The following is a 24,958-nucleotide window of genomic DNA, read 5'->3' as shown; positions in this document are numbered from 1 at the left end:
ATTCCATGCGCAAAACTAGCTTTTTTACGTGCTTGCTATCTTGGAGGCGACATACGCGGTGACTGGTGAGGAATAATTGTAAACGATTCATTTATACATCTTTGTGCTGAAAATCGTGTCTCTCTTACCACTTTTATTATAAACGATGGACTATCGACTTTCGGCGTTGTTAATGGTAGGTCCCAATCTTGCTGCTTCTCAAGCTTCTTTCACTACTGTATGCTTGATTCCGCTGATATTAACGTCACCCGCAAAACTTAGAAGCATGCGAGATTTTGTGTTGGTAGTTTCGTTCCTTTTCAAGTTTGCTCTTCGCATTGCACCTTCCTTAATAGTAGGTTAGACAGTGCATCCCTTTGCGTCAGTCCATCCAACGTCACGAAAGCGGCTGTGATCCTACCCACAGCCCGTTCTGATGAATGGTTTTGACCTTTGCAGCCACTCACGAATCAGAATTGCTAGTTTCGTCGGAAAATCATGTTCAAGTAATATCTGCCATTTCGTTTGATTGAATCGTACGTCGCCCTAAAATCCACAAACAGATGATAATCTGCAAGTTGTACTCCCGGGAACTTGTCTAGTAACTGACGCAGGGTTAACATCTGATCCGTCGTGGAGCGACACTATCGAAAAACGGCTTGAGACTCCGCTAACGATCTCAGTCTACAAGTCTCAGTTTGGGGAACATATTCTAGTATGTACGGAAGCATTTCCAGTTATGGCCATCGATCGTTATGGTTTGACTTGAGATCCGTGAGGAGGCACTAGGTAGGGGCTTGATTGAACAAGAGCTATATTTGACGTTCCTTTCAAGTAACTCTCCCCATTTCAGCGGGATGACTGCTTGTAGATCAGCAGCAGGGAAAGCTCTGATAATTGACGATCATGATAGATAGATGATTGGCACTTTTCTTTGGTCATAATCATGCGGTCTTTCTGGGTATCAAAAATGGGCTCGTTCTTGCGATATTCCAACTTATTGAAATCAACGCCACCGAGGAATCCAGCAGCTATTGTCAGCCGAAAGGGTAAGCAGTTTTCGCGTATTCCCAGAACGGTGATGAGAGGATATATGAGCAACTTGGAGACGAACTGGACAAAGATTAAGACACATCCACGGTACGATCTGAACCTCAGCACGAGAAGTACCAGGTACGAGTGGTTCGAATCTGAATTCCAGCGAGTTTTTTTTATAAGACGTTCAACGGTACCAGGAACTGGAAACAGGTGCCAACCTCCTTAAGGGTAACTCACGATGGACAGGGAGATTTGATCACCGATAAATTGAAAGTGGTCACTGGATTACAGTGACATTGGAAACAACATGTCAATCAATGAGATTGGGGGGCTCCGTAGCCGCAAGGTTATCGAGTGTGCTTTGACAAGCGAGTGGTCGTGGGTTCGAATGTTAGTAGAATCAAGCCATTCGATGTCAAGTGACTTTAGCATGGGTTTATTCTCAGGCCCCTCCATTTACCCTTCCTTCATGCTGAATTCTATATTTACCCTCTGAAGCCTCTTGACAGTGCAAATGTCCCTCCTATAGTTAAGTGTACTGGTCAGATATACGAATGATACGAACGAAGATGAGTCCTCGCCAGGGACGGCTTTAATATGGGATATAGCTGGCAGCTAGGAATAAGTGGGTAAAGTAGATCAAACTTTGAAGGAAGGGTAAACCCCAATACACACAAGCACGCATAAAATCTTAATAAGCAGATCGCTCATTCAATAGCGATTATAGCAAAAAGAAATGCAGCGCGAGTCATATAACAAACACCCGGGCGATATCACAATAGATCAACTATACTGGTCGCAGTGATGAGTCCACACAGGGAAAAAAATCAATGAGATTGAATCCACCAATCTTAGACGAAAGAAGTGACACACCGGTCGAGTTTTTGAAACGAGTAGATTTGCTGTACAATCTATCGGATCATCGGAGCGACGGGTAGCATCCGGGTGTTGTGGTGCTAGGATGGTGACTATGAGGATACTTTTAATAAGGTAGTTGATGCATCCATTTATTTGAGTTTACGATAATGGCATACCATAGCCGCTGGAGAAGAGATGGATAGTAGTTGCGAATTGAATCTCCTACGGGTTGCGCAATCCGGGAAGGCCTCGTCATCTGCAAAACCGCGGTAAATTCGCACTCTATGAGATTATTTTGAGAAATCTTTGTAATTTTTGACACTTTCTAAAAACATATGCGTTGTCTCTATCGACACTGTAGAAAGCAATAACTGTATTTTTCTCTATCTAGCAAATACTAGTTTACTACCTCCATAATATGGCAATATTTGCATTGATAAGACCTGGAAATTTATTATATTTCAAGGATGAAACAATAAATATAAATCACACGATAGCCGGTTGCACATAATTACTCTGATTTTTTATTTCTCGTCAAGTACTACGGTCACATGGCTTTATCACACCGTTAGGTTTGAGTTGATCGCTGTGATTGAGCTAACGGGCCGTGGGGCCGAGATAAAGGTCCGGTTAGGCTAATCTAGCTGTGTTTCACCAGCCAGTCAGCCAGCCAGCCTTGGGGCAAACCAAGTGTGTGTACCAGTTAACCTTTGATTTGCAGTTGGCGAGTAGCTCGATATAGGTACCTAACTGAAGGATGTAAAAATGAAAACGAATGTAGAGAAACGCTCACATACCTCTGCCACCCGTGCGTCGTCCGTCACTTTATGTGGGCCATGCATGCATAAGTCTACAAACATTGCTGTGTGGACCCTTTCCAAAGAGCCTGTTTGGAACACGCTTCTCTAATCAAGTCATTGCCTATCAAGGTCCGTCAGGTGATGATACCTGCGCGGTTTCTTAGGTAACACTAATAAGTATATAATATTTTTTTGTACGACTTTTTGCAGTTTACACAAAATTTGCTTTATTTGATAAACTATTATCTGAGTTTCCTAACAACAAAATCAAATACTTATAAATCTTTCTCCTTGCGAATAATTTGTCGAATTTCCCATTGGGATAACTTTTAGTATTCCTTGCATTAAAATGATGGGTTGGAAAATTAATCCATAATTGTCAAATTGTTTGAGAAATTCACGGTCTATCTGTGCTATCTCATTATATAAATAAACTATTAGTTACGTCAGCAAATTAAAATCGCACAGTGAGTTTGCCACAAGCATGTGCGTTGTTGCGACGCAATTGCTCTGCCACATTTTTTACCAACTGGAGAAGCAACGAATTTTTGAAGTTCGAGCTCTAAAACATTATCTGGGTGAAAAACACGAAAACCAAAGCACCGTTTAACTACCTCAACCCAAGATTGCGAGAGCTTTTCCATTTAGGTTTTTCTCACATACATCCAAACCCGTACCGTAGCAGGCAATGTTTATATGCACGCTGTCCAATATTAGTCAGAATTTTCGATGACCTACTTTGTCGTCGTCGAGTCGAGTGATGTGCTGTGGTATGGAATGGAAAGCGCAAAGCCGGAAAGACGACCTCACCAAATGGAAATAGTAGGTATACCCACTGAGAATATGGAAGAAAAGACGTTATTTCCACTGACTACGCGCCGCGCCTTCCTCTTCCTACCCTGTGTTTCTGACTGACGTGACGATAGAAATTTTTCCCGTGTGCTTTTGCGAAAGAGCGAATTGACATGTGTTTCGTGTTCGAGTGACGCTTTTGCGCATAAGTTACGTTGGCTTGAATAATAACAGTCCTGGAGGAAAAAGGGAAAAACGGAAAATCTTTTGTCTATAAGTATGAAGTATGACTTTCCCATATTAAACTACTGCGATGACCTTGTGCATAGTGTTTGATGAGTAATAAATCGGAATGCAGGGTGATTAAAAAAAGTTACAAATGCAATAGAATAGGGAGTGAATTCATTGTTAAGAACAGCAGTGCGAATTGCAACAGTTTCATTCTTTATTTAGTATCGCACATAAGTGTATTGGTGCCCATTGTGCATACAGCTGTCGAATGTTTTGTTCTGTTGCTCGCATCAAATGTTGCGCACATATTCTCCGATTCATATGAAACTTGGTTAATACATAGAACACGCGTGCTACTGATGATTTCATTGTGGATTTCGTGTGAAGAAAAAAGGTGCAAGATTTTCCATTTGTCATCACAAGACCACAAGCATCCTGAGAATGGCTTACAAAATTTCAAAAGAGAGTTTGGTGTTAGCAAAAGTAATGACGTCGGAAATTTTGGAATATTCGATTACCGATTAATCGTTAAGCATTACCTTCACTAATCGATAAATTCATTTATTTTTCATTAATTATTCATTATTTATTCATTCATTAATTCAATTATTCGAACTATTAGTGTGACGACGAATTTACCTATTAGGGTGATATAAACTTTTGTTTTAGGGGGTCTTACGTTAAAAAACATCGCTTTGACGACATTCTCAACCAATAATAAATTTTAAATGACTGTTATAACGTGCGAAGAATGAGACAGTGAGTGTTGTGCCTGTTAGTATGTGACTTAGCAGTATCTCGAACAACCTGGTAAGTCACGTATGGCATTTAGTATAGAATACGGAAGAAAACAAGCTCTTAAAGTTGGCGTGCGCTAGATAGGCCAAGAATAGGATATACTACCCTAGCTGGAATCAAAAACATTCCATCAAGAAGACTGGCATCTCTTCCTAGCGCCCATACAAATGACGAGCAACAGAAGCAACAGCGCACCCCTCCCGACGAAAGTTGAAGCTGTGTGTACATGTATTGGTGGAAAAAGACGTGTGCGAGCGTGGCAATGCATTGCATACGTGTTTGTGTACATCCATATTCTAGTATACACACACTACTGTTTTACCTGATTTACTGCGAATATGCGTATTATTGAAATAAAACGTAACCATACGCTTTATTCGTTTATAACGCATATGCAGTTAATATCGATAACAAACGATTTTTTGTAAGTTGTGCTTTTTTATTGCATTTAATTTGTAAAAAGTTGCATAAATAACAATTCAGTTTTACAATACAATTATTGCGTACTACTGGCACATGAAATATAACGTTTAGGTACGTTATTTTTAGTGATCAAAATTAACGATATTTTCGATACAAGGGCGATATTTTTCGAAACCTTTCGAACCAACACGATCTCGCGAATACAACGCATTTCGCAGTGAGTCAGGTAACACAGTAGTATGCGAAGGTTCAGCTTTGGCTCGGTAGATAGCATTGCTGTTACTGCCGCTCGACTTTTGGCAGAGTTGCCAGTCTACTTGATGGGATGTTTTTGCTGGAATCCTTCTTCTATATGTATCAATGTTCTGTATGTTCTTTTAATTGAAAACTGTTGGACTAGAATACACCGCTTAGTTGATTTAGAGGAACAATGCTAGCTTAACAAATCAGTTGTCCTATGATCGAATCTCGGCTAGGCGGTGCGGCTAGATAGAGTCAGAGGTATTGTTGCACTAGTAACCCGTAACCCGTAGCACCCGTAGCACCCGTAACTGTCCTGTACTCTAATAGCCGGCTGTGAAGTCTGTCGATAAAGATGGGTCAAATCTTAGAAAGACGTTTAAGCCAAAGGCTTTGCTTTTTTGGATTAGAATACGTAGAAAAGACAGCCAGGAGAAACCGCGAAATCCAGCGAAAAGATGATGAAAATATGAAGAAAAGGTGACAAAACAGTGTTTAAAAGATGCCGAAAATACGATGAACGGTTGACTAAAAGACGACAACAATACCGGGAAAATACAATGAAAAGACGCCAGAGCAGCGTGAAAAATTACGATAAAACGGCAAAGAGATGTTTGAAAACTGTCAGATAATTGATAAAACAAACTATAGCAGACGAAGAAACGATAATGAATATACATCAAAAAGATATTTTTTGAAACGATGGTTCTACAATTGATGAAGAGACGATAGGGGAAAGTAATGAAGAATTTTTGAATGGATGGGAAAGAGTGGAAAGGTGAGGGGGGGGGGGGTAATTGGTAGCTATGCTTAACAAGTTGTCGTTGTGAATCGAACCAAGCTATAACCTTATAACCTGAGATTATAACCGGATTCGAACCCACAACACCTGCCAAGGCAAGGCGCTGGTACATGTACCTTTGAACCATAGACGTGCTGGACAAAAAGGAGACGGCGCAACCCCCCTTATTAAGCTAGCAACATGGGTTGGGTTATTTTTAGACACAAATTGTGCCTCTTCCTCCGTCTGCTGTAGAAACTACCGAGAAGTTTAATCTAACCTTGTTTTTACTGGCGGGTCGACGACACTATGCAGAGCTTTGCGATTTACAAGGTACAAGGTGAATGTGACGCTGTTCATCTGTCAGCGTGTTAGCCGCGATTCTCAGCGCGGGTTTTCGGGGAAAGGCTCCGTTCACGTGAAATTGACGACGAAAAATTACCAAAAGCAACAAAAAACACGAAAATAGACGTTCCAAATCGAATAAAGTATGTTTTGAAGATAGCAAGAAGACCATTAGAAGACGATAAAAAAGACAGGAAGATAAAGAGGTGGTAAATAGAAAGAAAGAATAGAGGACTAACAGACAGTGCAATAACGGTGAAAATATGACGAAGAAGTAAAAACAAGCTGGTGAAAAGATGACAAAAAGAAGACGAAAGATAAAAAAATACGGTGAAAAGACGCCGAAAAACACCAAAAAAGCGACAGAAAATTCAGAACGACGAAAGGTGCAGAATAGGCAACGAAGAGATAAGTAGCAGACAGCAAAACAGCGTTTTGAGTTTTGACAGTCGTTCAGTGGTTGGAGAATCCGCGAAAATATATTTATTTGAATCGATGAGCATCCCTCATGAACATACACTATTCGCCTGCTTCGCCGATAATGCATCGTTCGGCTTTGAATCTCATCATGAACATAACCTTATCGTGAACATCGGAATTCGTTCAAAAATTGAATATTGAGATTTGAGTGTTGTCGATTTAGCGGGTTTAGAATACCCGAGGACGTCGGAAAATATTCAAAATAATATCACCATGAAAAGTAATTAGTTTAAAGTAGTGTTAGTAACTTTAGAAGCAGCAGAAGGTGTTATTTCGCATTTTTGCGTTGCACACGATATTCGTATATTCAGCGATGCTATGAAGCATGAATGTATGTGACTCATTAGTTATAGCGAAATGAACCATTCACATCTCTGTTTTTCTCATGATAAAACCGTTTGCCGATGCTCGACTTATATATTCATTTTTCGAATTTTCCAACCTCTGCAGACTTAAGCAAAACCAAAAACGCTATAAGTTCCAACCCCAACACTGAAAAAAAACATTTTCGGGAGAATAAACAAACATTTTCGGGTGGCCTGTGTATTGGTAATAGCGGGGTTGAATCTGTAAAAATAACTCAGAGCGAAACTAAGTGAAACCTGAGTTAAAAAACAAACGTTTTGACAGCCGTTAAATTGAAACTAAGGTAAACCTAGTTAGGAACCAGGCAAAAACAAAAACGCTTTAAGATTGCCATACCTACTTTGTCAAAATTCGGCCTGGATTATTGAATATCGATACTAAATCTGCCGCTTTATCGATACCCTTGATATATCGTTTGTGTAGCGTCGATATCAGCATTATCGATACTTATTAAGGCGGCATTCTGGGATTTGGAAATGCTAAATGAAAAACCCGAATTATTCCACCTAGCGGTTTGACTTGGCCTTTCTACTGCAACAATCAGGGATGCCACATATAATTCTGTGTTTTTGTTGGAAAAATCTGACAATCTGTACGGCGAGGAAAAATATCTGTGCAAAAATCTGTCCAATGCAAAACAATGAGAGTGAAAGAGTTAAAGAGTCATTTTGCTGACTATTTCCGTTTCTTTTACTCTCATGTAAAAGCTCCAAAATTTGTTTAATCTGTGTAATTTGGCGAAAATCTGTCTTCTATTCATACAGATTCTGTACAGGCGATTTCTTTCAAATATCTGTTAAACACTGAATAATCTGTGCATGTGGCAATCCTGGCAACAATAACTATTTTTTATTTCTCAGGAACATTCATAATTAAGTTGACTATATTTTTAAACATCTGTTCTTTATTCTTCAAAATTCTTATTTAACAGTAAAATTCATAAGAACGTACTGCGTGCAATATTTTCTCTCCTAGCGTGTGTAAATATTTGTAAGGGTCATTTAGTTCACTTTATTAACACCTTATTTAGTTTTATTATAGTTAAGTGATTCCTAGAAATATATGTAAAGACAAACGATAAGTTTTGCAGACTTGAATGAATATATGTAGAAAGTTAGAAATTAATCGTTTAACGGGTAAGGCTTCAAAGCCACATACGAAGTTCGTTTTGAATTGACAATTCAAATTGATAATTTTTTGAAATTTTGTGATTAATGTCACAACATTATGACTATGCGTCAGAGTTACCATCTTTTAAAAGGAATTCGATGAAAATGGGCATCTAGAACAAAATTATTGACCTTAAAATTTTTCTATGATTAATTTACATGCTTGATTTCAATTTTGTAATATATCTGAATTGCAAAAATAACTGGTTAGAGCATATTAGATATGGAATATTAGAAAGAGAAATTTTCTTAGTTGGCGCTCCTTTTGATAATTGTTTTTGCATGAAAATCAAGACTGGAGCTTCTTTTGAATACTTTCATGAAAAAATAGTCGTTGGTTTGATCGCATCGTTTTTACGATGTTGTCCGTTAGAGAGTTAAGGAACCTAGAGGAGATCAAAAAACAGTACAAAAGTAGCACCATAAACATGCTTGAGAATAGCAAAAATAATGGTTTTTCCAGCGCTCCTAGTCTATTTTGATGGCACGAGCGATCCGATATGCGCAAAATTTGTTTGAAATTTGTATAAATTTATATGGGAAAATCCATTTATTAGCATTTTCAGTTCTATACACCAATACACCTATGTATATGCCCTAATCAACCACTTTTCTTCGCTTTTCTGCTTTCTAGTCGGATCGTAAATTACAGCTAGTGATGAAATTTACAAATGAAATGTTTCTCACTTATCATGTATTTCCATGCAAATTGCAAAATTGTACACACATACATGAACACATACATAGACACATAGACACATACACACACGCGTACATACGCGTTTTAAACAATAATGGATTTTAGGATGTTTGTCATTTAATTAATGCAAATATGTTTTAAATGCAGTAGAAGGACCAGGTCACACCGCTAGGTGGATTAATTCGAGTTTTTAGCATATTTCTTTGTGTAACTTTTAAATCACCAGCCCAATCTTCATGAAAATTGGGGGTTATAGCTTTCAAAAGGTCTCCTTTCATTTGCAATCAATTTTGTACAAATCGGTTGAGGGACCGCTAAGAAAATAAAGTCTTTTTTATCCAGTTTTTTACGAGCCATAATGGCGGACGTGTTCGTAATATTTGAACAGCATTTTTGACATTTCTCTAATACATCGCACGTCTTGTTTCCGCGCGTGCACGGTAAAACTAAAGGAATGTACGGAAAGAAAACGTGCGATGTACTAGGGAAATGTCAAAAATGCTGTTTAAATATTACGAACACGTCCGCCATTATGGCTCGTAAAAAGCTGGATACATAGCTTTTGAACTAAGAGTCCAATCCATATCCAGCTTTTTACGAGCCATAATGGCGAACGTGTTCGTAATATTTGAATCCAGCTTTTTACGAGCCATAATGGCGGACGGGTTCGTAATATTTGAACAGCATTTTTGACATTTCCTCAATACATCGCACGTTTTCTTTCCCTACATTCCTTTAGTTTTACCGTGAACGCGCGGAAAGAAAACGTGCGATGTATTGGGGAAATATCAAAAATGCTGTTCAAATATTACGAACACGTCCGCCATTATGGCTCGTAAAAAGCTGGATAGCATTTTTGACATTTCCCTAATACATCGCACGTTTTCTTTCTGTGCGTTCCTTTAGTTTTACCGTGAACGCGTGGAAAGAAAACGTGCGATGTACTAGGGAAATGTCAAAAATGCTGTCCAAATATTACGAACACGTCCGCCATTATGGCTCGTAAAAAGCTGGATTAAATTTAATAGCGACCCATGAGGCAACTACACCTTTTATTTGATACTAAGACCATCACCAGAGTGAATTTCAATAACGTAGATGAGAATTAGGCTTAGTACGCATCCAAAAATATGACATAGTAAGAAAAAATCCTTTAAAAAGTGCTTTTATGAGCATTATTTGATCTATTTTCGATCCATATCTTTTCATCCACGTACCCCGCTTTAACAAAAACCTGTCGGCGCTGCAAGTATCGACAAAATATATCGAAATATCGGCCCTCAACTATCGATATGATATCGATTAATATTCATACCGGTCTCGGTAAACAAAAGCGTGCTTACATGTGGTTGGCTAATTTGTTCTTTCTTGAAAGTGATATTTAAGCTTATTTCAATAGTGACTAGATCGACATTATTTTTGATCGATTGCTGCATATGTCTAATATTTATTGAAAAATAACTGAAATACAAGTGTGCAAAAGGGTAGCCAGTTTTCGTTTCATGTTCATTTCTCATACTTCTAAAGTGTAGTTCGACGTTAAAATGAAACTTTCACTAAAAATCAGCAGAGATGTAAAACCTAGCTATAACCGCCATTCGTCATTGTATCTACAATTTCTTCATTTTTTCAATATTTCAGATGCATAGCGGAAGTTTCATATCGCCGAAACACCCGGCCGTACCGGTTTCGATCGGCATCGCGTCTATCGTACTTGAAGGTAGACCAGCAATCCTTGATGATAGTGCAGCTCATTGCAGCGACGGTGCCGGTGGTTGTGGACCGGGTGGTGGCAGCGGCGGAGGAGGAGGAGGGGGTACGTCAGACGAAGAAGGTGGGTTTTATGGGTCAGCAGCGCCAAACCGTGCTAGACGATGTGGTTCCATCGAACGAGCCAACCGAGATAGTCCCATGTTGATGGCTGCCGACTGCCATAAGTCGTTCATGTCCGATGCAGCGAAGCGGATTAACCTTAAACTCCAGCAAATTCGATCCTGTCCCGGCACTAGCAAGGACATGGTGGAGAATTTGGTTACAGTTAATGCCGGTGCATCAGGAAGTGGTGGACGGTGTAGTGCAGTCACCGATCAGAGCGATTACGAAGGATATGGAATCGAGACCTACATTAGTGAAGCTCGAAGCGAGTCAAGTCCGCTTGTATTCAGTGCCAAAGCATGGAGTCGAGAACATATTTTTAGCGGATTTGAAAAGATGAAATTATTGGGTGCTGTTTCGCCGATCAAAGTTCCACCGGCGGTCGCAACACCGTTTATCAATTTTTCTCCTACTGTTAACTCACGTAAAAAATCAGACGCTGGTATAAGCAATACCCACAAAAATCGTCCGCGCGAAGGACCCCACTGTGAGCAGTTTCTGAAAAAAGTTGGCGTCATCAAAACCGATCAAAACGAGGAAATCGAACATAGCTGTAGTTATCGTAATGAATACGTATGTTTCACTGTGATGGGTATGCTTGGAAAAACAACAAATTATAAGAATTTTTTTAACCTTTCTAGTGTCTACGTTGGCAAGCTTATTTCAAACAACTATCGTCAATTTTAACCAGCGGTGATGCAATCTGTATTGAAGTTTATCTCGGACCCGAAAATCATGCTATTTTATTGGAACAATGGATATTGAAACTAAAAATCAAGTAAGTTTGTCGTAAAGCACGTTTCGCAAAATCACAAATGATGTATTATTTTCTTCCTTATTACAGAAACTCAGATTCAACGATGACCCTTCAATCGCTCTGCGCTGCCATACGTAGTCAATTATACTTCTCGCAAATTTCCGCCTGGACCGATCTAATTAAGAATTCTCTAGAACCAGATATTTTCAACAACCCTCGTATAAAGCAATCGCTGAACACGATGCCGACTTTAGATTCGGTGAATTCCTCAGTAGTTGGCGACACTGATAGCGGTAACGGTGAAACATCCCCTCCCATACTGCCAAATGCTAAGTTGGACATTCTTTTCCGCATACGAAGTTACGATAATACCGCTTGTTTCAAAGAAACCCCAAATGTGCACAATTTTCCGGATGCACTGATCGCTGGCAATTACGTAATTGAAGTGTGTCTCAAAAGTTTACCTCGAATGAAGCGCATTCCGCTAATAAATGACGATGTAGATTCTAAAATGGATGATAACTTGGTCAGTGATAGGATCGACTTGCCATGTCATGAAAAGGGAAAGCATCGTTGTGCTTTCCGTGATGACGAAGAAGAAGATCCTCAAATGGCTGATGACGATTTGGCATCAGCTGCAACCAGTCACCGGGAGAAACAATTGATGAAGTACAAGAAACGCATGATGAAACGGGAGAAGAAAAAGAAAGCTGCTGTTCAAGATTTAACTGAGTTTGCATCGACTGTCGGTACAAATGGGTCAGTATTTGGTGGAACAGCTCCTGTTCCCGTGTGCAAATCACCGGCATTAAGTATTCCGATGGGGAACCACAACAGCAACAGCAACTGTAGTATGCCACCGTATACTTCGTCCATCAACTTGATCCAACCGCCACTGTACTCGAATTGCGATGATCTTTATCAAGCGGCCACTAAAATGTGTGCCAACGGCAACTCCAAAGCTACACAGACTGCCATCTTTTCAAGTACGTCAAGCAGTGGTAATGTCTCAACTGTGGCTACTCAGACGGACGCAAGTGGATGTTGTTGTCTCTGTTCCAAGCAGCAGCCAAAATCGGAGCCTGACAGAGCCATGATCGTGAGCACAAATGGTGATAGTCAAATGCAATATAATAATGATAGTAAGTATAATCGTCGTGATTACCCTAGTGATGACTGTGATACAAACCGCCAGCCAGAGGCTGAAATTGTGGTTGACGATAAACAGCTCCTGAAGCAACAACACGATGATTCCAAAGGCCTTCGAAAGGCTGAATTGCTTCTGCAGGCCATCCACCGAACGGCCATTATCAACGACCACCCGAAGCAGCCCGACGCGGCACATTTCAAAAACAATAATTACTATAGTGGTAGTTACAATGATAATAACAATATCGATAGTGATACTGTGCAGTGTGAGCGAAGCGAATGTGATACTTTTACTTTCAACAAAAATGCGCTAGAGTTAGGTGACTGTCGTTTATGTAAACGACAAAAAACGAAGCATAATTTTAAGTTAGTTCTCAATGAACAGTCGGATAGCAGCAGCAGTTCCACCAGCAGTCCTCCTGGGTGCCGTCGAACCTTATCGGAAAGCCTGGTTGGTCATTTTTCAATCCCTTCGCCATCGGCTTGTAAAGACGACGACGATGGCAATGAATCCGATACAAATTTAACTCATGCCACTCATGGCAGCTACAGAGCCGATAAGGTTCTGTACAATGACGGAAATGATCTCAGTGCTGCTCTCAGCAGATCTACGGGTGCGGTCGGGAACGGTGTATTTACTTTTGAACAACTGAAGAGCTATCGACGGGCGTTCTCCGAAGATGTTATAGATACAATCAACCTAAAAAGTGGGCCAAAACACATAATTACCGATCACGATAATGATGAAGATCTGGAAGAAGAGGAAAACGAAGGAACGTTCCAGAAGTGTGAATGCTCGGTGAGTTTTTTGGTTGGTTTGACCTTTGATTCTCTGTTGTTGTTAGTGTATTAAAATTAACATTAAGTATTTAACTGTTATTTTTACTCAACAGATTAAATTGGCGCATTCAGAATGTTTAAAAGGATTTCCAGCTAGGCGTTCACAGTTCGTAACACCAAGCGGTGGTCGACTTCAAACATCAACGCCCGCGAACAGTGCTAACAAAGGCCCTCTCTACGTGAGTTGCCCGGAAAGCGACTGCTCTGTCAGTACGGCCAGCAGTGTTTCACCTCATAAGAAGCAAATTCTTAGCTATACAGCTTTTACCAAAAGCACTGCACCACAGAGCAAGCCCGCTTCTCCGACCTACTTCAACATCCCGAAGATAAATCTCACCAACGTTTTCAACGTATCTCCTTTGGCTCGTGAGGATTCTGGTTTCGCGAGCAGCTCAAGTCCTATACCGATCGACGGAAGTGTGTTCAGTTTTACCGGTTCTGCTGAGCGGTCGCATATGCGAAAATCCAACTCAGCGCCAACAAGTCATATATCACCCGGTTCATTATCTCCTCGATTTTTTCACCACAGTAACAAAATCCTACGCACTCGCCATCTTTCGGATCGCAGCTCTTTTTCAGAACGGTCGTCAGTAGGTTCCGATGAGCAACTATCGGACGATGAGTTTCCTTACCTGCCATCGGATCCCTGTATTACCAACGGTTCAGGATGTCTGCCAATCCGAATAAACACACTTGCGTTTCCTGCGTTGAAGTTTGGTAATGCACAACGTTCTTTTGGTAAAGCGTTTAGCAAAAATCTGTTCAAATTCGGCCGATTGCCGCTTCTTGGCACACTCGAGGAATCGTTACTGCAACGTCGTGTTGCTCCCAAGTTCCAGGTTGGTGACTTCAAAGTGCTACTTGGCGCTTCAGGAAGCTTTTGTCCGACACAACTAACAATTCCGGCTGCATCGTACTTCTATGAGTTGCCGGGACAACATCTCACCACACCATATGTGGTAAGTTAAAACCTTGTTATAAATGTTGGTTTGATGTGTGAAAACTAAAGTTCTCTTGTTTTGATTTCTTTTCCAGTGTGAATTACGTCTTCCAAGAAAAGGTTACTCGGTTCCACGTCAAGGAACGGTCCAGGTTACGTTACTCAATCCGTTGGGAACAGTGGTCCGAATGTTCGTTGTACCGTACGATTTCCGAGACATGCCAGCGGTGTCGACTACATTCATCCGACAACGTATACTGGCATACGATGACAACAGTAAGAACACCATCGGATCTGCGAAAAACATCGAGGAGCTAAGCAACGCCGAGCAGATGAAGCTACTGCGATACGCTATTCACTTAAGGTCAGTTTTCCTTTAGTTTTTTTTGGTCAAGGCAGATTTGTCACTCAGGGCAACTCGAAATGAGTTAACCATGGCCTTTATTTAGTATGCCAAATACGGCCAAAACAGCATGAAACAGTCGTATTGCTTCAGAAACAAGCAGCAGATGTTTTTCCAGATACTCCTTTACATAAATTTCCTGGTTGGCTTCAGATTGCAAAGAAAATGTCGTTTTGCAATTGAACTTCTTCTTAAGATGCGAATGATCCTCCCTCAGGGTTCAGGGTCTTTTACAACTTCCTGAATCCATGTTTTGTGGTCTTGTTGTAATTTTCGATTTGCAGCCACTAACTTAAAGCTCAAAAGCTCGCTCTTTAGCTCGATGAACGGGTAGCAGTTGGTGTTTCACTTGGAAGTCACCGCGGCTTTCGTACATTGTTATTATGTTGGTCACTGTTGACGTGGCCACTTTGACTGATTTGAATGAATCGACAAGTATTGCAGATTTTTGCAATGCGTGAGCATTCTTTTGATGAGTTACTACTTTTGCTTGAACGCCATTTAGATAACTAAAAAGTAAGTTAATGCAAAAATAAAAGTGAAAACTTCATTATCCTCGCACACACTTATAAAACATTGGGTATTCAGGTACATACACAATTAAAGGAACGGCACAACGTGTCAACGCATCACATTCACATCTTTATTGATTTCAAAACAGCATATGATACAGTCGATCGAGAACTATAGCAAATAATACAGGAACACGGTTTGCCGGAGATGCCTCGGCCAGGTCGAAAGTGATTTGCGACTTCTAAAACGCCTGAGAAATTGGCGGCGAGTGGCCCAAGATCGAGTTGAAACAGCGGGAGCTACCCCGGCTCTATGCTGTTGGACAACGACGACGACTTTTAAAAGAAATACGTCTTGTATAAGTCAACCAAATTTTGATAGCAACACCATTTATTAAAGCAGTTTTTAACTGAAATAAATCAATACTTTTTTCAAGATAATCAATCAATTTTTTTTACATTTTCAGATTCCAAACATCGCGTTCCGGCAAGTTGTCGTTGCATACCGACATCCGACTGTTGATTTCTCGACGCACAGACTGTGATACTGCGGCAGCCCATGCGAAAAACCTGCTGGAAGCACCGAACGAGCTGAAGGTAGTCACAATCGTACCGGATAATCCTCGGTTCAGCCCCAGGGTGGACAAGCAGTAGGGTCATGTTCTTTTGACTTTGCTGGTTCGTTTCTTTTCATTTAGTGATAGCTGTATTTTTCGTTATCATATCGCGCACATAGTATTTTGAAATTCGAACGTTTTACAAGAAATTTTAATTTGTGAGTATCTTCGTTCTTTGCCTCGTTCAATTGGCAACTGTGATTGTGTAAGGTTTATCACTGGTCGATCATAGTGTATGTAGAATTAGCAAGGCGACGGTGCGAGTTTAGTCGTGAAGCAGCGCTAGAAAAAAATTAGATACAAAATGGGCTGCAGCCGTCTATGTAAATTTTATTTTATCGCAATGATTTTGTTTTACTTCATATGTTATGAATTCTTTTGTTAAGATAAGTGAGTTTTTTTCTTCACGTTAAACGTCCCTTGATCCACTAATCATACAAATTCTGTCACTTACTAAAGTTGAATAGGGTTTATCCTATCGGCTTGTAAATTATCAATGGTTGAAGTTGAAGAACTTCAAAACTTACTAAACGAAGTTTGCTGTGGCTTTCTTTAGAAATCGGTAGTTGTGACCAGAGAAAAATCAAACTAGAATTTTGTTTGTCCTTTCAAATAGATTCAAAATCTTGCAACGTTCGCTTAAATCTAGATTGAGAACGATAATCGATGGAATGTGTATGTTTAAGCTGTGATTTGCAAAGATGACTATTTCTGTTGACGTCGCTGCTCGTGGTAATTGTCTGTGGCACGCAATACAAATACGCTCATCTCTAAATAATAAAAAAGCGAACTGTGTATATTGTTAATACTTGTTTGTTTATACATACTACGATAATCACCTTGAGTCGAGGTTTTCCATCTAGAATCGAACTTTCCTATGAAATGCAATCGATTTTTGTTTCCCTTATCGTCGTTTGATGAAAATTACTCGCGGTTATTTCCATTTAACGTTTTACACCAGACGTTTTATATTTTTAACTATTTTCAACTGTCAATTGTCATCACAATTCAACTAACTCGTGCTAAACTAAGTGAATCTTTTACAGGAACAAGTTCATTGTCGTTTTCCAATGGATATACTCATTGCGTATTTTATTTAGTAGTATGCTACTGATTCTCAAATTACCAAAACTAAAACAATTGATTCCAAAATCTCTAATGTGGATGGTGTTAAAAACAGTAAAAAATGTAACTATTATTTTGCAGTTTTACGTACAAAGCTTTCTATGTAGTAAAAAAACACTTTCACGTGTTTCTCGCCGTTGGTTCAGAAGGATAACATCTTCGATGTGATTACGCGAAGCTTCATTCTATTTTACTATGGAATAAATACTTAGAAATGTTGCATGACACGATCTTTTTTACTTCAGGAAAAAATGTACAGAAACAATGTTTACATTTCTGGACAATAGCAAGGAAAAAAATCCGAGTTAGCGAGTGTTTGGCTTATATTTCACTGATGGTTCATTGCTGTTGTAAAGGGTGAAATGGTCGATAATTGGTCAAACATGACAAAGTGCGTTCTGATTATGTTATTTAAAAAATTATAATCTATTTTTTCAATGATTGTCCAAAATGTCCAGTTAGCTTCGAGGTACGATGCTGGTCTAACAAGCCAGTCGTTGTATGTTCGAATCTCGGCTGGGTGGTGCTGTTAGAGTCAGCAGGATCGTTGCACTTGCACTGTGATTGTACTGTACTCTAATTACCGATTGCAAATTCTGTCGATAAAGAATGGTCAAGTCTTAAAAACGGGTATACCCAAGACTTTATTGCTTTAACTCAAAATGCAAAAAATTTATATGATCAAGTTTTCGATTTTACATATGCTTTGTATTTGTATCGCTACTGTCTTCACAAGAGAGGAGCGAGGTCCAGCCAAAGCAGCACGGAGCACTTGTGGCTCTTTGTTCCTCTGTCTTCGACTTCGACGTTAATTTGACAACTGAATAGAAAATGTAAAAAATAAAATAGAATTCCGTAAGCACACACCAAAAACCCAAGGGTGTTCAATTTTTTTAAATGCGCAATTAGAAAAAAATACGCCAAGCTGGATTTAATCAATTTATGACCATTCCCTCCTTCACCAATCGAGTAGTAAATGACGCATTACACTGCCATACTTATCAAAATTATTCTTATTACAATCCAAAAGACGATGGAAAACGAAATGATCAGCTGCTAGCAGCCAGATTGATAGAAATAGAACATATTTTCCGTTACCAATGATTTTTTCAGTCACGTTTCACATGTTTCTTCTGGAGCGGAAAGTATACGGCAATAGTTTACCACTCTATTTTTTATGTAAGATTGAAAAATTACTCACGTTAGATAGGAAATCTAACGTTTATCAACACATCTGGGTGATGTGTTTCCCTATTCTATATCTATAAAATATATTTCCAGCGTACCAATCTAGGAAAAATGTTTCAATCTGTGTTCGGGTACGTTAGGAAAACAGCTTCCGGTAGAATTATTTACTTTACAGCTGTAACATTAGTAGTAAAATCTAATTGAACTACAGAACGTAAAGATACGCGTTTTGTCGTTTGGTACCAGATTGCACAGGCAATAGCAACCAACAGCTTACCCGAACATTGCTTTATAAATCGACGATGACAACATCATAGTGACACAAAACTTATATTATTTCGTCCCACAATCCAACACGCGCAAATGATCGGAGTGTCGATACTTAGTAAATTTGTAGAGCGTCCTTGATCATTTTCTTATGTTTTTTTCTCTCAAATTTACCCCATCAAAAACAACAGCAAACTCTATCAATCTTTCTGATGAATACAGACGTATATATGCTAGTCAGTTACAATAGCAAGTTTGCAGATAAATGAAGTGACATAGTAATAACACTTGTGTGGATTTCCCTAACAGATGTACATAAACAACAACTGTCCATAGGCAAAATGATAAATGCAATAAAAAAAACTGAAAATTACAGACGAAACGGTGGACGACTAAGCATCGTACATCAATCCGTGAGTTTTAGTGTAACCATCGGAAGTTCGATTGAAAATATCGCTTTTCATTGCCGCGGCATGTCGATACCGAAAAAAAACTCAATGTCGGAACATAAAAGGATATTCGTTAACAAGGCAAAAATGAACCGCAAAAAATTTAAATAAAATAAAGCAACACCTTAGTGACGATAGAGATATCACTAGTTTTATTAGACGTCAATAACGATGAAAAAGCATAACAATATACCGAAGATTTAAAACATTAGTTGCGAGTATAAAATGGACGTTAAACTACATAAAACAAAACAAAAAAATACTAAAAACATATACACAACACATGCTATATATTTATACAACTTTTTTCAAAACATAATGGAAAATATTTAATAAATAATTTGGGGAATCGCCCCTTTAGATGTTCAGTCAATGAAATAAAAGAAATAAAAATAAAGATTTGTGGATAATAATGACCGAAAGAACGTACCCGTCCGCCTGCCTAATAACAGGAAATTCGAAGCACTACGTAATGAAAATTTTTTGCTGCTTGCGACAAACTGACATCAAATTGTCATTGCGGAGCTGGAAAACTACATAATGTACATATTTATGGTTTTATCTTCATTTTTTTTCTATATTAGAGAGGTTTTCAGCCTGTGGCTGGTTCGCCTCTTTTCATTATCTTTTATCGGCTTTTGCGGGTTTCCCCAAGGCAGTTATCCAGAACCATTGGTTGTTCTTATTTCCTTGAACAATGTATCCATTGCACTCCAAATTTCTCGACTGTCGGCTTGATCGACCTTGATCAATCCGCACCGTTTCAAGCTGTCGGAAGCAGAAAACGTCTGAAACGTAAAACGATTTAACCACGAAGAATACTCAAGAGAGTTCTCCATTCGCTAGAACTTACGTTCAGCTGATCAACAGAGCATCAACGAAGTGTTGCCCAATATTGACTGGGGAGACATGCTTAACCCTGACGAAGTTGAAGCTGCTACGCTTACCTTCACACATGTTTCGATATGATATGTTTTTGATCGTTACGCGCCGAAAAAATGCCACAGTAACACTTCTCACCCCTCTTGGTATATACGAAAGAGCTACGCGAGTCATATAAAAGAACAGCATCGAGAAGTATCACACGCTTTCACTAAAACCAGGGATGGTTCAAACACTTTGACTCAATTTTGATATTCATTTGACAGTACCGTCTCAGCCGAGCAAAATTTGTCAATGTTTTATATGGGACTTTTGTGAAACTAGTTAATATCTAAAATTTTGCTGAAAAAGAGCCACATAGTTTGCTTGTTGACACCATTGCTCCGTTTATTTCGAAAATCCATCTCCCACGATGTTTTCCCATCGTGTTGGAATGGAAATTTGCACATATATCTAAACAACTATCGAGGCATCACATCGCTGTGTGCAGTCTCGAAGTTATTTGAGCTAGTGGTAATGAAACCTCTACATCAGCGGTTCCCAACCTTTTTCCGTTCGCGAACCCCCTGGCGGATTTCCCTATACTATTCTGCAGCGAACTAAAATTTTGGCAAACCCCTGGGGGTTCGCGAACCCCCATTTGGGAAGCGCTGCTCTACATAATGACTGAAGGCAACATCTATGAGCTGATTAATATGCTAATCTGCTAAACTAATCTACTAATCTGTCTTACACTCACATAACGGAAAGTATGTCCCAAGGAGCTGAAACATACGTTTTATACACCGACTTTTCGATAGTTTTCCATAAACTAAACCACGCAAAATTACTCATAGACTCATAGAATTTTTTCGCTTATATCTCACGGATCCTCAGTTGTTGGTTGCCGTTTGAGGTACCTCAAGGGAGCCACTTAGGTCCTCTGATTTTCCTACTTTACTTTAACGTTCCTAAAAGGCATTCGTTTCCTGAAATTAAAGAAAACTTTTTCCGATTAAATTCTACTACTAATTGCCTTTTTTGGGATTCATTTCTTATTTGTTTTCATTTATTAGGAAAATGAGTATAAACTGATCAGAATAGTAGAAAAACGAGACAAAACAGGGGATGCAACGAGATGGAAAAGGAAAAATACGGGACCAGGAAAATGTAGAAACAAGAACAAAAAAAAAGGAAAAACTTGACAGTAAAAGAAATATGAAAACGGAAAACAAAAGGGATCGAAGAAGAGAAACAAAGTGAGACAGAAGGAGGAAAAGCAGGACATAATAAGAGGAAGAGCGGAACAGATGAAAACGAAAAAAGATAAAAAGCCAAAACAGGGGCAAGAAAAAAGTCGAAACAGGACAGAAAATGACAAAAATACGAGATAGGAAAAGAGAATAAACTGGTCTGAAATCGATGAAAAGCGAAAGAAAAACACGGAAAATGTAAAAGAACAATTGGGACTCAGAAAAAGGGTGAAAAACGAGACGTGAAAAATAGAAAAAAATAGAGAAAGAAGAAACAAAGGACAGAAAAAAGGAAAAACAACAGAAAAAAAGACTAACATGGCAAGAAAGAGAACACGAAACAGGACAAAAACTAAGAGAAAAGATAAATGGCGAGAGAGAGAAAACAAAACCGATAGAGGAAACTAGGAAAACGAGAAAAAGAGATTAAACGGGAGATAAAAAAGGTAAACTGGAGAAGAAATGGAAAAAAGGGATTTAAAAATAAACGCGACAGAAAAGACGAAAAAACGGAACACCAATATGAATAAACGAATGGAACGAAATGAACGAACAGACGAAGATGGAAAACGAGAAAGAAAGGAGAAAATAGAGTGAGAAAAAAGACGAAAACTGGAAACGAAAAAAGAGGAAAAGAGGAGATAATAGATTGAAAACTGGAAAGAAAATGACAAAAAATGATAGAAACACATAAGGAAAACCAGGATGGAAAATAGGAAAAATGGGTTAGAAAACCACAGAGAACGGTAGGAAATGAAGCACAACGCAACAATGAAACAGAAAACACAGGACAGAAAGAAGGAAAAACGGAGGGAAAGTGGTAGCAAAAACCAAGAAAACGGTACAGGAAAAGAGTACATAAAACGGAACTGAAAGTGGAAAATCGGTGAAACGTTGGAGAGAATAAGACAAAAAATGTCAATCCTAATTTTAAGTAAAACTTCGTGCGTAATTTCGTGTCCATATCCAGTTCGAAGTGAAACTTCAAGTTCAAATTGGTCCAAATTGATGTCCAATGTCAAGTCTAATTCAAGTTTAATTGCACGTTCACTTTTCTGCTTAATTTCAAGTCTAATCAACATTAGGTTGATTTTAGGATCACTCAATTTTAATGTTAAGTATAATTTGAACTTCTCCCAGTTGGCCTCGAGGTATGATGCTGGCCTGCTAAGCCAGTCGTCGTATGTTCGAATCTCGACTGGGAGAGGCTGTTAGAGTAGAGTCAATATGACCGTAGCAATTGTCCTGTACTCTAATTGCTAGCTGCGAAGTCTGTCGTATAAAGACAGAAGCCCAAGTAACAATTTGGGTTTTATTACACTCTTATGATGGCATTTAAGACCAAAATTGGTCTATAATAAAACTCACATTGTGGCTTGGGAGGTCAAGTTTCAATAACGGAATGTAGCACCTAGAATTTGCTTTGCTATAATTTGAATTCTAAGTCCCATCTCTAGTTCAATTTTAAACCAATTTATGTCCAATTTTTAGTCCAGTTCCAAGTCTAATTTCTAGTCCAATTTCAACTTTGATTTTAAATCTAATTGAACTCGAAAGTCTGGAGTTTTCGGCATAATTGGCCACTATATTTGTGATAAGTAATAATAGATTCGTCATCCTACAGTTTCTTCATTGTTTTTTTCAGATTTAAAAGGTTGGGTGTCGGTGTCCCATCTGGGCTCGCTATAGTGCAGACTAACAAATCTCGCGTCACTTTTCATTTCGTCCAATGTAACAAATGTAAACAAATCCGGTTTATCACAACAAATTATTGCTCTTTTTAAACTCTATGTTATACAAAAACACCTGCGCAAATAGAATTATTTTGAGGTTAAAAAATTAGCATTATCAAAATGTCCAATGTGCACATTCGAATTACGGATGACTGACTGTTACTTCGGTCGTTCTCATCTGATGTCCAAAGTGCAAAAAAAATCAAAACAAACCCAATCTGTACATTGGACGTTTAGCAAGTGAAAGTTTTTTTCGCATTATTTATGCATTTTAAGTGAAACAAGCGGCCTAATATTGAAAAATAACCTCGAAAATAGCGTAGCACGGCAACGCACGTATTTTACGGTGATCTCGCTTAATTTATGTGCAATAGCCTGGAAAAATAAAAACGTCCAAAGTACAGCATGAGATGGTAAACAGTCCAATGTAACTTTTTCCATAATAAACCAAAACTGCTTAGTTTAAATTAGATTTTTAAAATCTCCGTTGAATATTGAATGTTATTATTCATCAACCACGTTGAGTGAATGACTGAAAATTATTTCATTTTGAAACAATTTAAAGTTCAATTCGAAGAACTTCGATCTCGTTTTTCTCAATATGGTGGAATTGTTACATTGGACGAAATCAAAAGTGACGCGAGAAATGTTCAACCGCGAGTGCACTGCGGAATAATCCAATAGAGATTGCTGACATTTATCTTACGCATACTTTTCCACGTATTCGCTATGTAAGCACAAATCGATCTCTTGTACTCTCATGGAACTGCCATTTGGAAAGTTTGTGAAGATTTGATGCAAAGTTTTGTCTATCCTTTTCACTCTTTAACAAACCTGTGCACCGACTTCACAAATAGAACAAACTTGGGAAGGTGGCAGCACCGTTTCGCACACATAGCGAATACGTGTACACTATTTGTATTCATCAGGAATTTTTTTGCATAGCGAAATCGTTTCCCGATCATCGGGACCCGATGCAAACAAACCACCAATATAGTCACACACTAGCAACCCTTATTCTGTGATTACCACTTCGTCGCGTCGCACTAATTATTGCGACATTTGCCTCTATTTAGACTACCCCGATTTACACGATTATCACAGTCGAATCTCGCACACGATTTCACTCAAAGAAAATGAAGTGAAAAAGAAGGGGAAGAAGGAAAAAGAAGTCAAACACATTAGTAGATTAACCTGAAAGCCACTCTAGTGTCAGATTAACAGTGCAAAATGCGATACGTTGCATTAAATGATTATCACAGTAGTCTAAATAGTCATAAAAGGGGCAATATCATCCCAGTAAACCATTTGGTTTGTATATCTCGATTGCAACTTGTAATATACCTTTCCAATCACAAAAATACTTTGATGTATATACCCATCAGTCGACCTAATATCCAAACCCTTTCGGAGGAATTACATAGTAAACAAATACATAAGACAGCTTAGCTGTTCAGCAAACGTATGCAATAGCTAAATAAAAATTAAGCATTCGTGATTAGAACGTTAACCGAGTACGACGCGTATTTTGTTCGTTTATAATACTGCCCGAAAGTCCTTTTATTACACAACTGAGATATACGGCATCATATCTGAACGAAAAAGTTATTTTTCACGCCATATAAGAACATATATGTACCAAAGTAGAGGCAATATACGTGCGAAAATTTTGACAATTATTTGTAATTCTATCTTGCATTTTATACAGCGGTTTTTATAACACGCAACTTAATACTCCTGAATATATGATTAAGATATAACTTAATATTGCAATTATCTATTCTGCTTTATAATTCACAATCATGCGTTGTATATGAGGACACACACGACAGCAAATCAATTTATTGTTTACTTTGTTTTGACAAATTCTGATCATTATACAATTCCAATATAAAATTAACATGAAAACGATTTAATGTGAATAACTTTCTATCACGATGTTGTGTTATCTGGGGGCAGACCTAATTCTCTGTGGCTAATTTTGAGTGC

At 38.7% G+C, this 24,958-nt stretch overlaps 1 protein-coding gene across 4 annotated transcripts in view; it reads left to right on the top strand.

Moving 5' to 3' along the window:
• LOC128741445 (uncharacterized) overlaps positions 1–19,487 on the top strand; it is a 58,032-nt gene extending 38,545 nt beyond the window's left edge. For 3 of the 4 annotated variants that reach the window (XM_053837269.1, XM_053837268.1, XM_053837266.1), the window contains exons 2-7: positions 10,642–11,448; positions 11,517–11,653; positions 11,720–13,580; positions 13,648–14,580; positions 14,657–14,925; positions 15,944–19,487. In XM_053837269.1, coding sequence (XP_053693244.1) covers positions 10,642–11,448; positions 11,517–11,653; positions 11,720–13,580; positions 13,648–14,580; positions 14,657–14,925; positions 15,944–16,130 — 4,194 coding nt within the window. In that variant the 3' untranslated portion in view covers positions 16,131–19,487. The remainder of the gene's footprint in view (positions 1–10,641; positions 11,449–11,516; positions 11,654–11,719; positions 13,581–13,647; positions 14,581–14,656; positions 14,926–15,943) is intronic. The other variant, XM_053837267.1, reaches the window with a different exon arrangement.
• Positions 19,488–24,958: the final 5,471 nt, after the last annotated feature.

This window comes from Sabethes cyaneus, chromosome 3 (assembly GCF_943734655.1).
Source record: "Sabethes cyaneus chromosome 3, idSabCyanKW18_F2, whole genome shotgun sequence".
NCBI lineage: Eukaryota > Metazoa > Arthropoda > Insecta > Diptera > Culicidae > Sabethes > Sabethes cyaneus.
The sequence above is the reverse complement of the archived record's forward strand: the minus strand, read 5'-3'. Positions and strand labels throughout refer to the sequence as shown.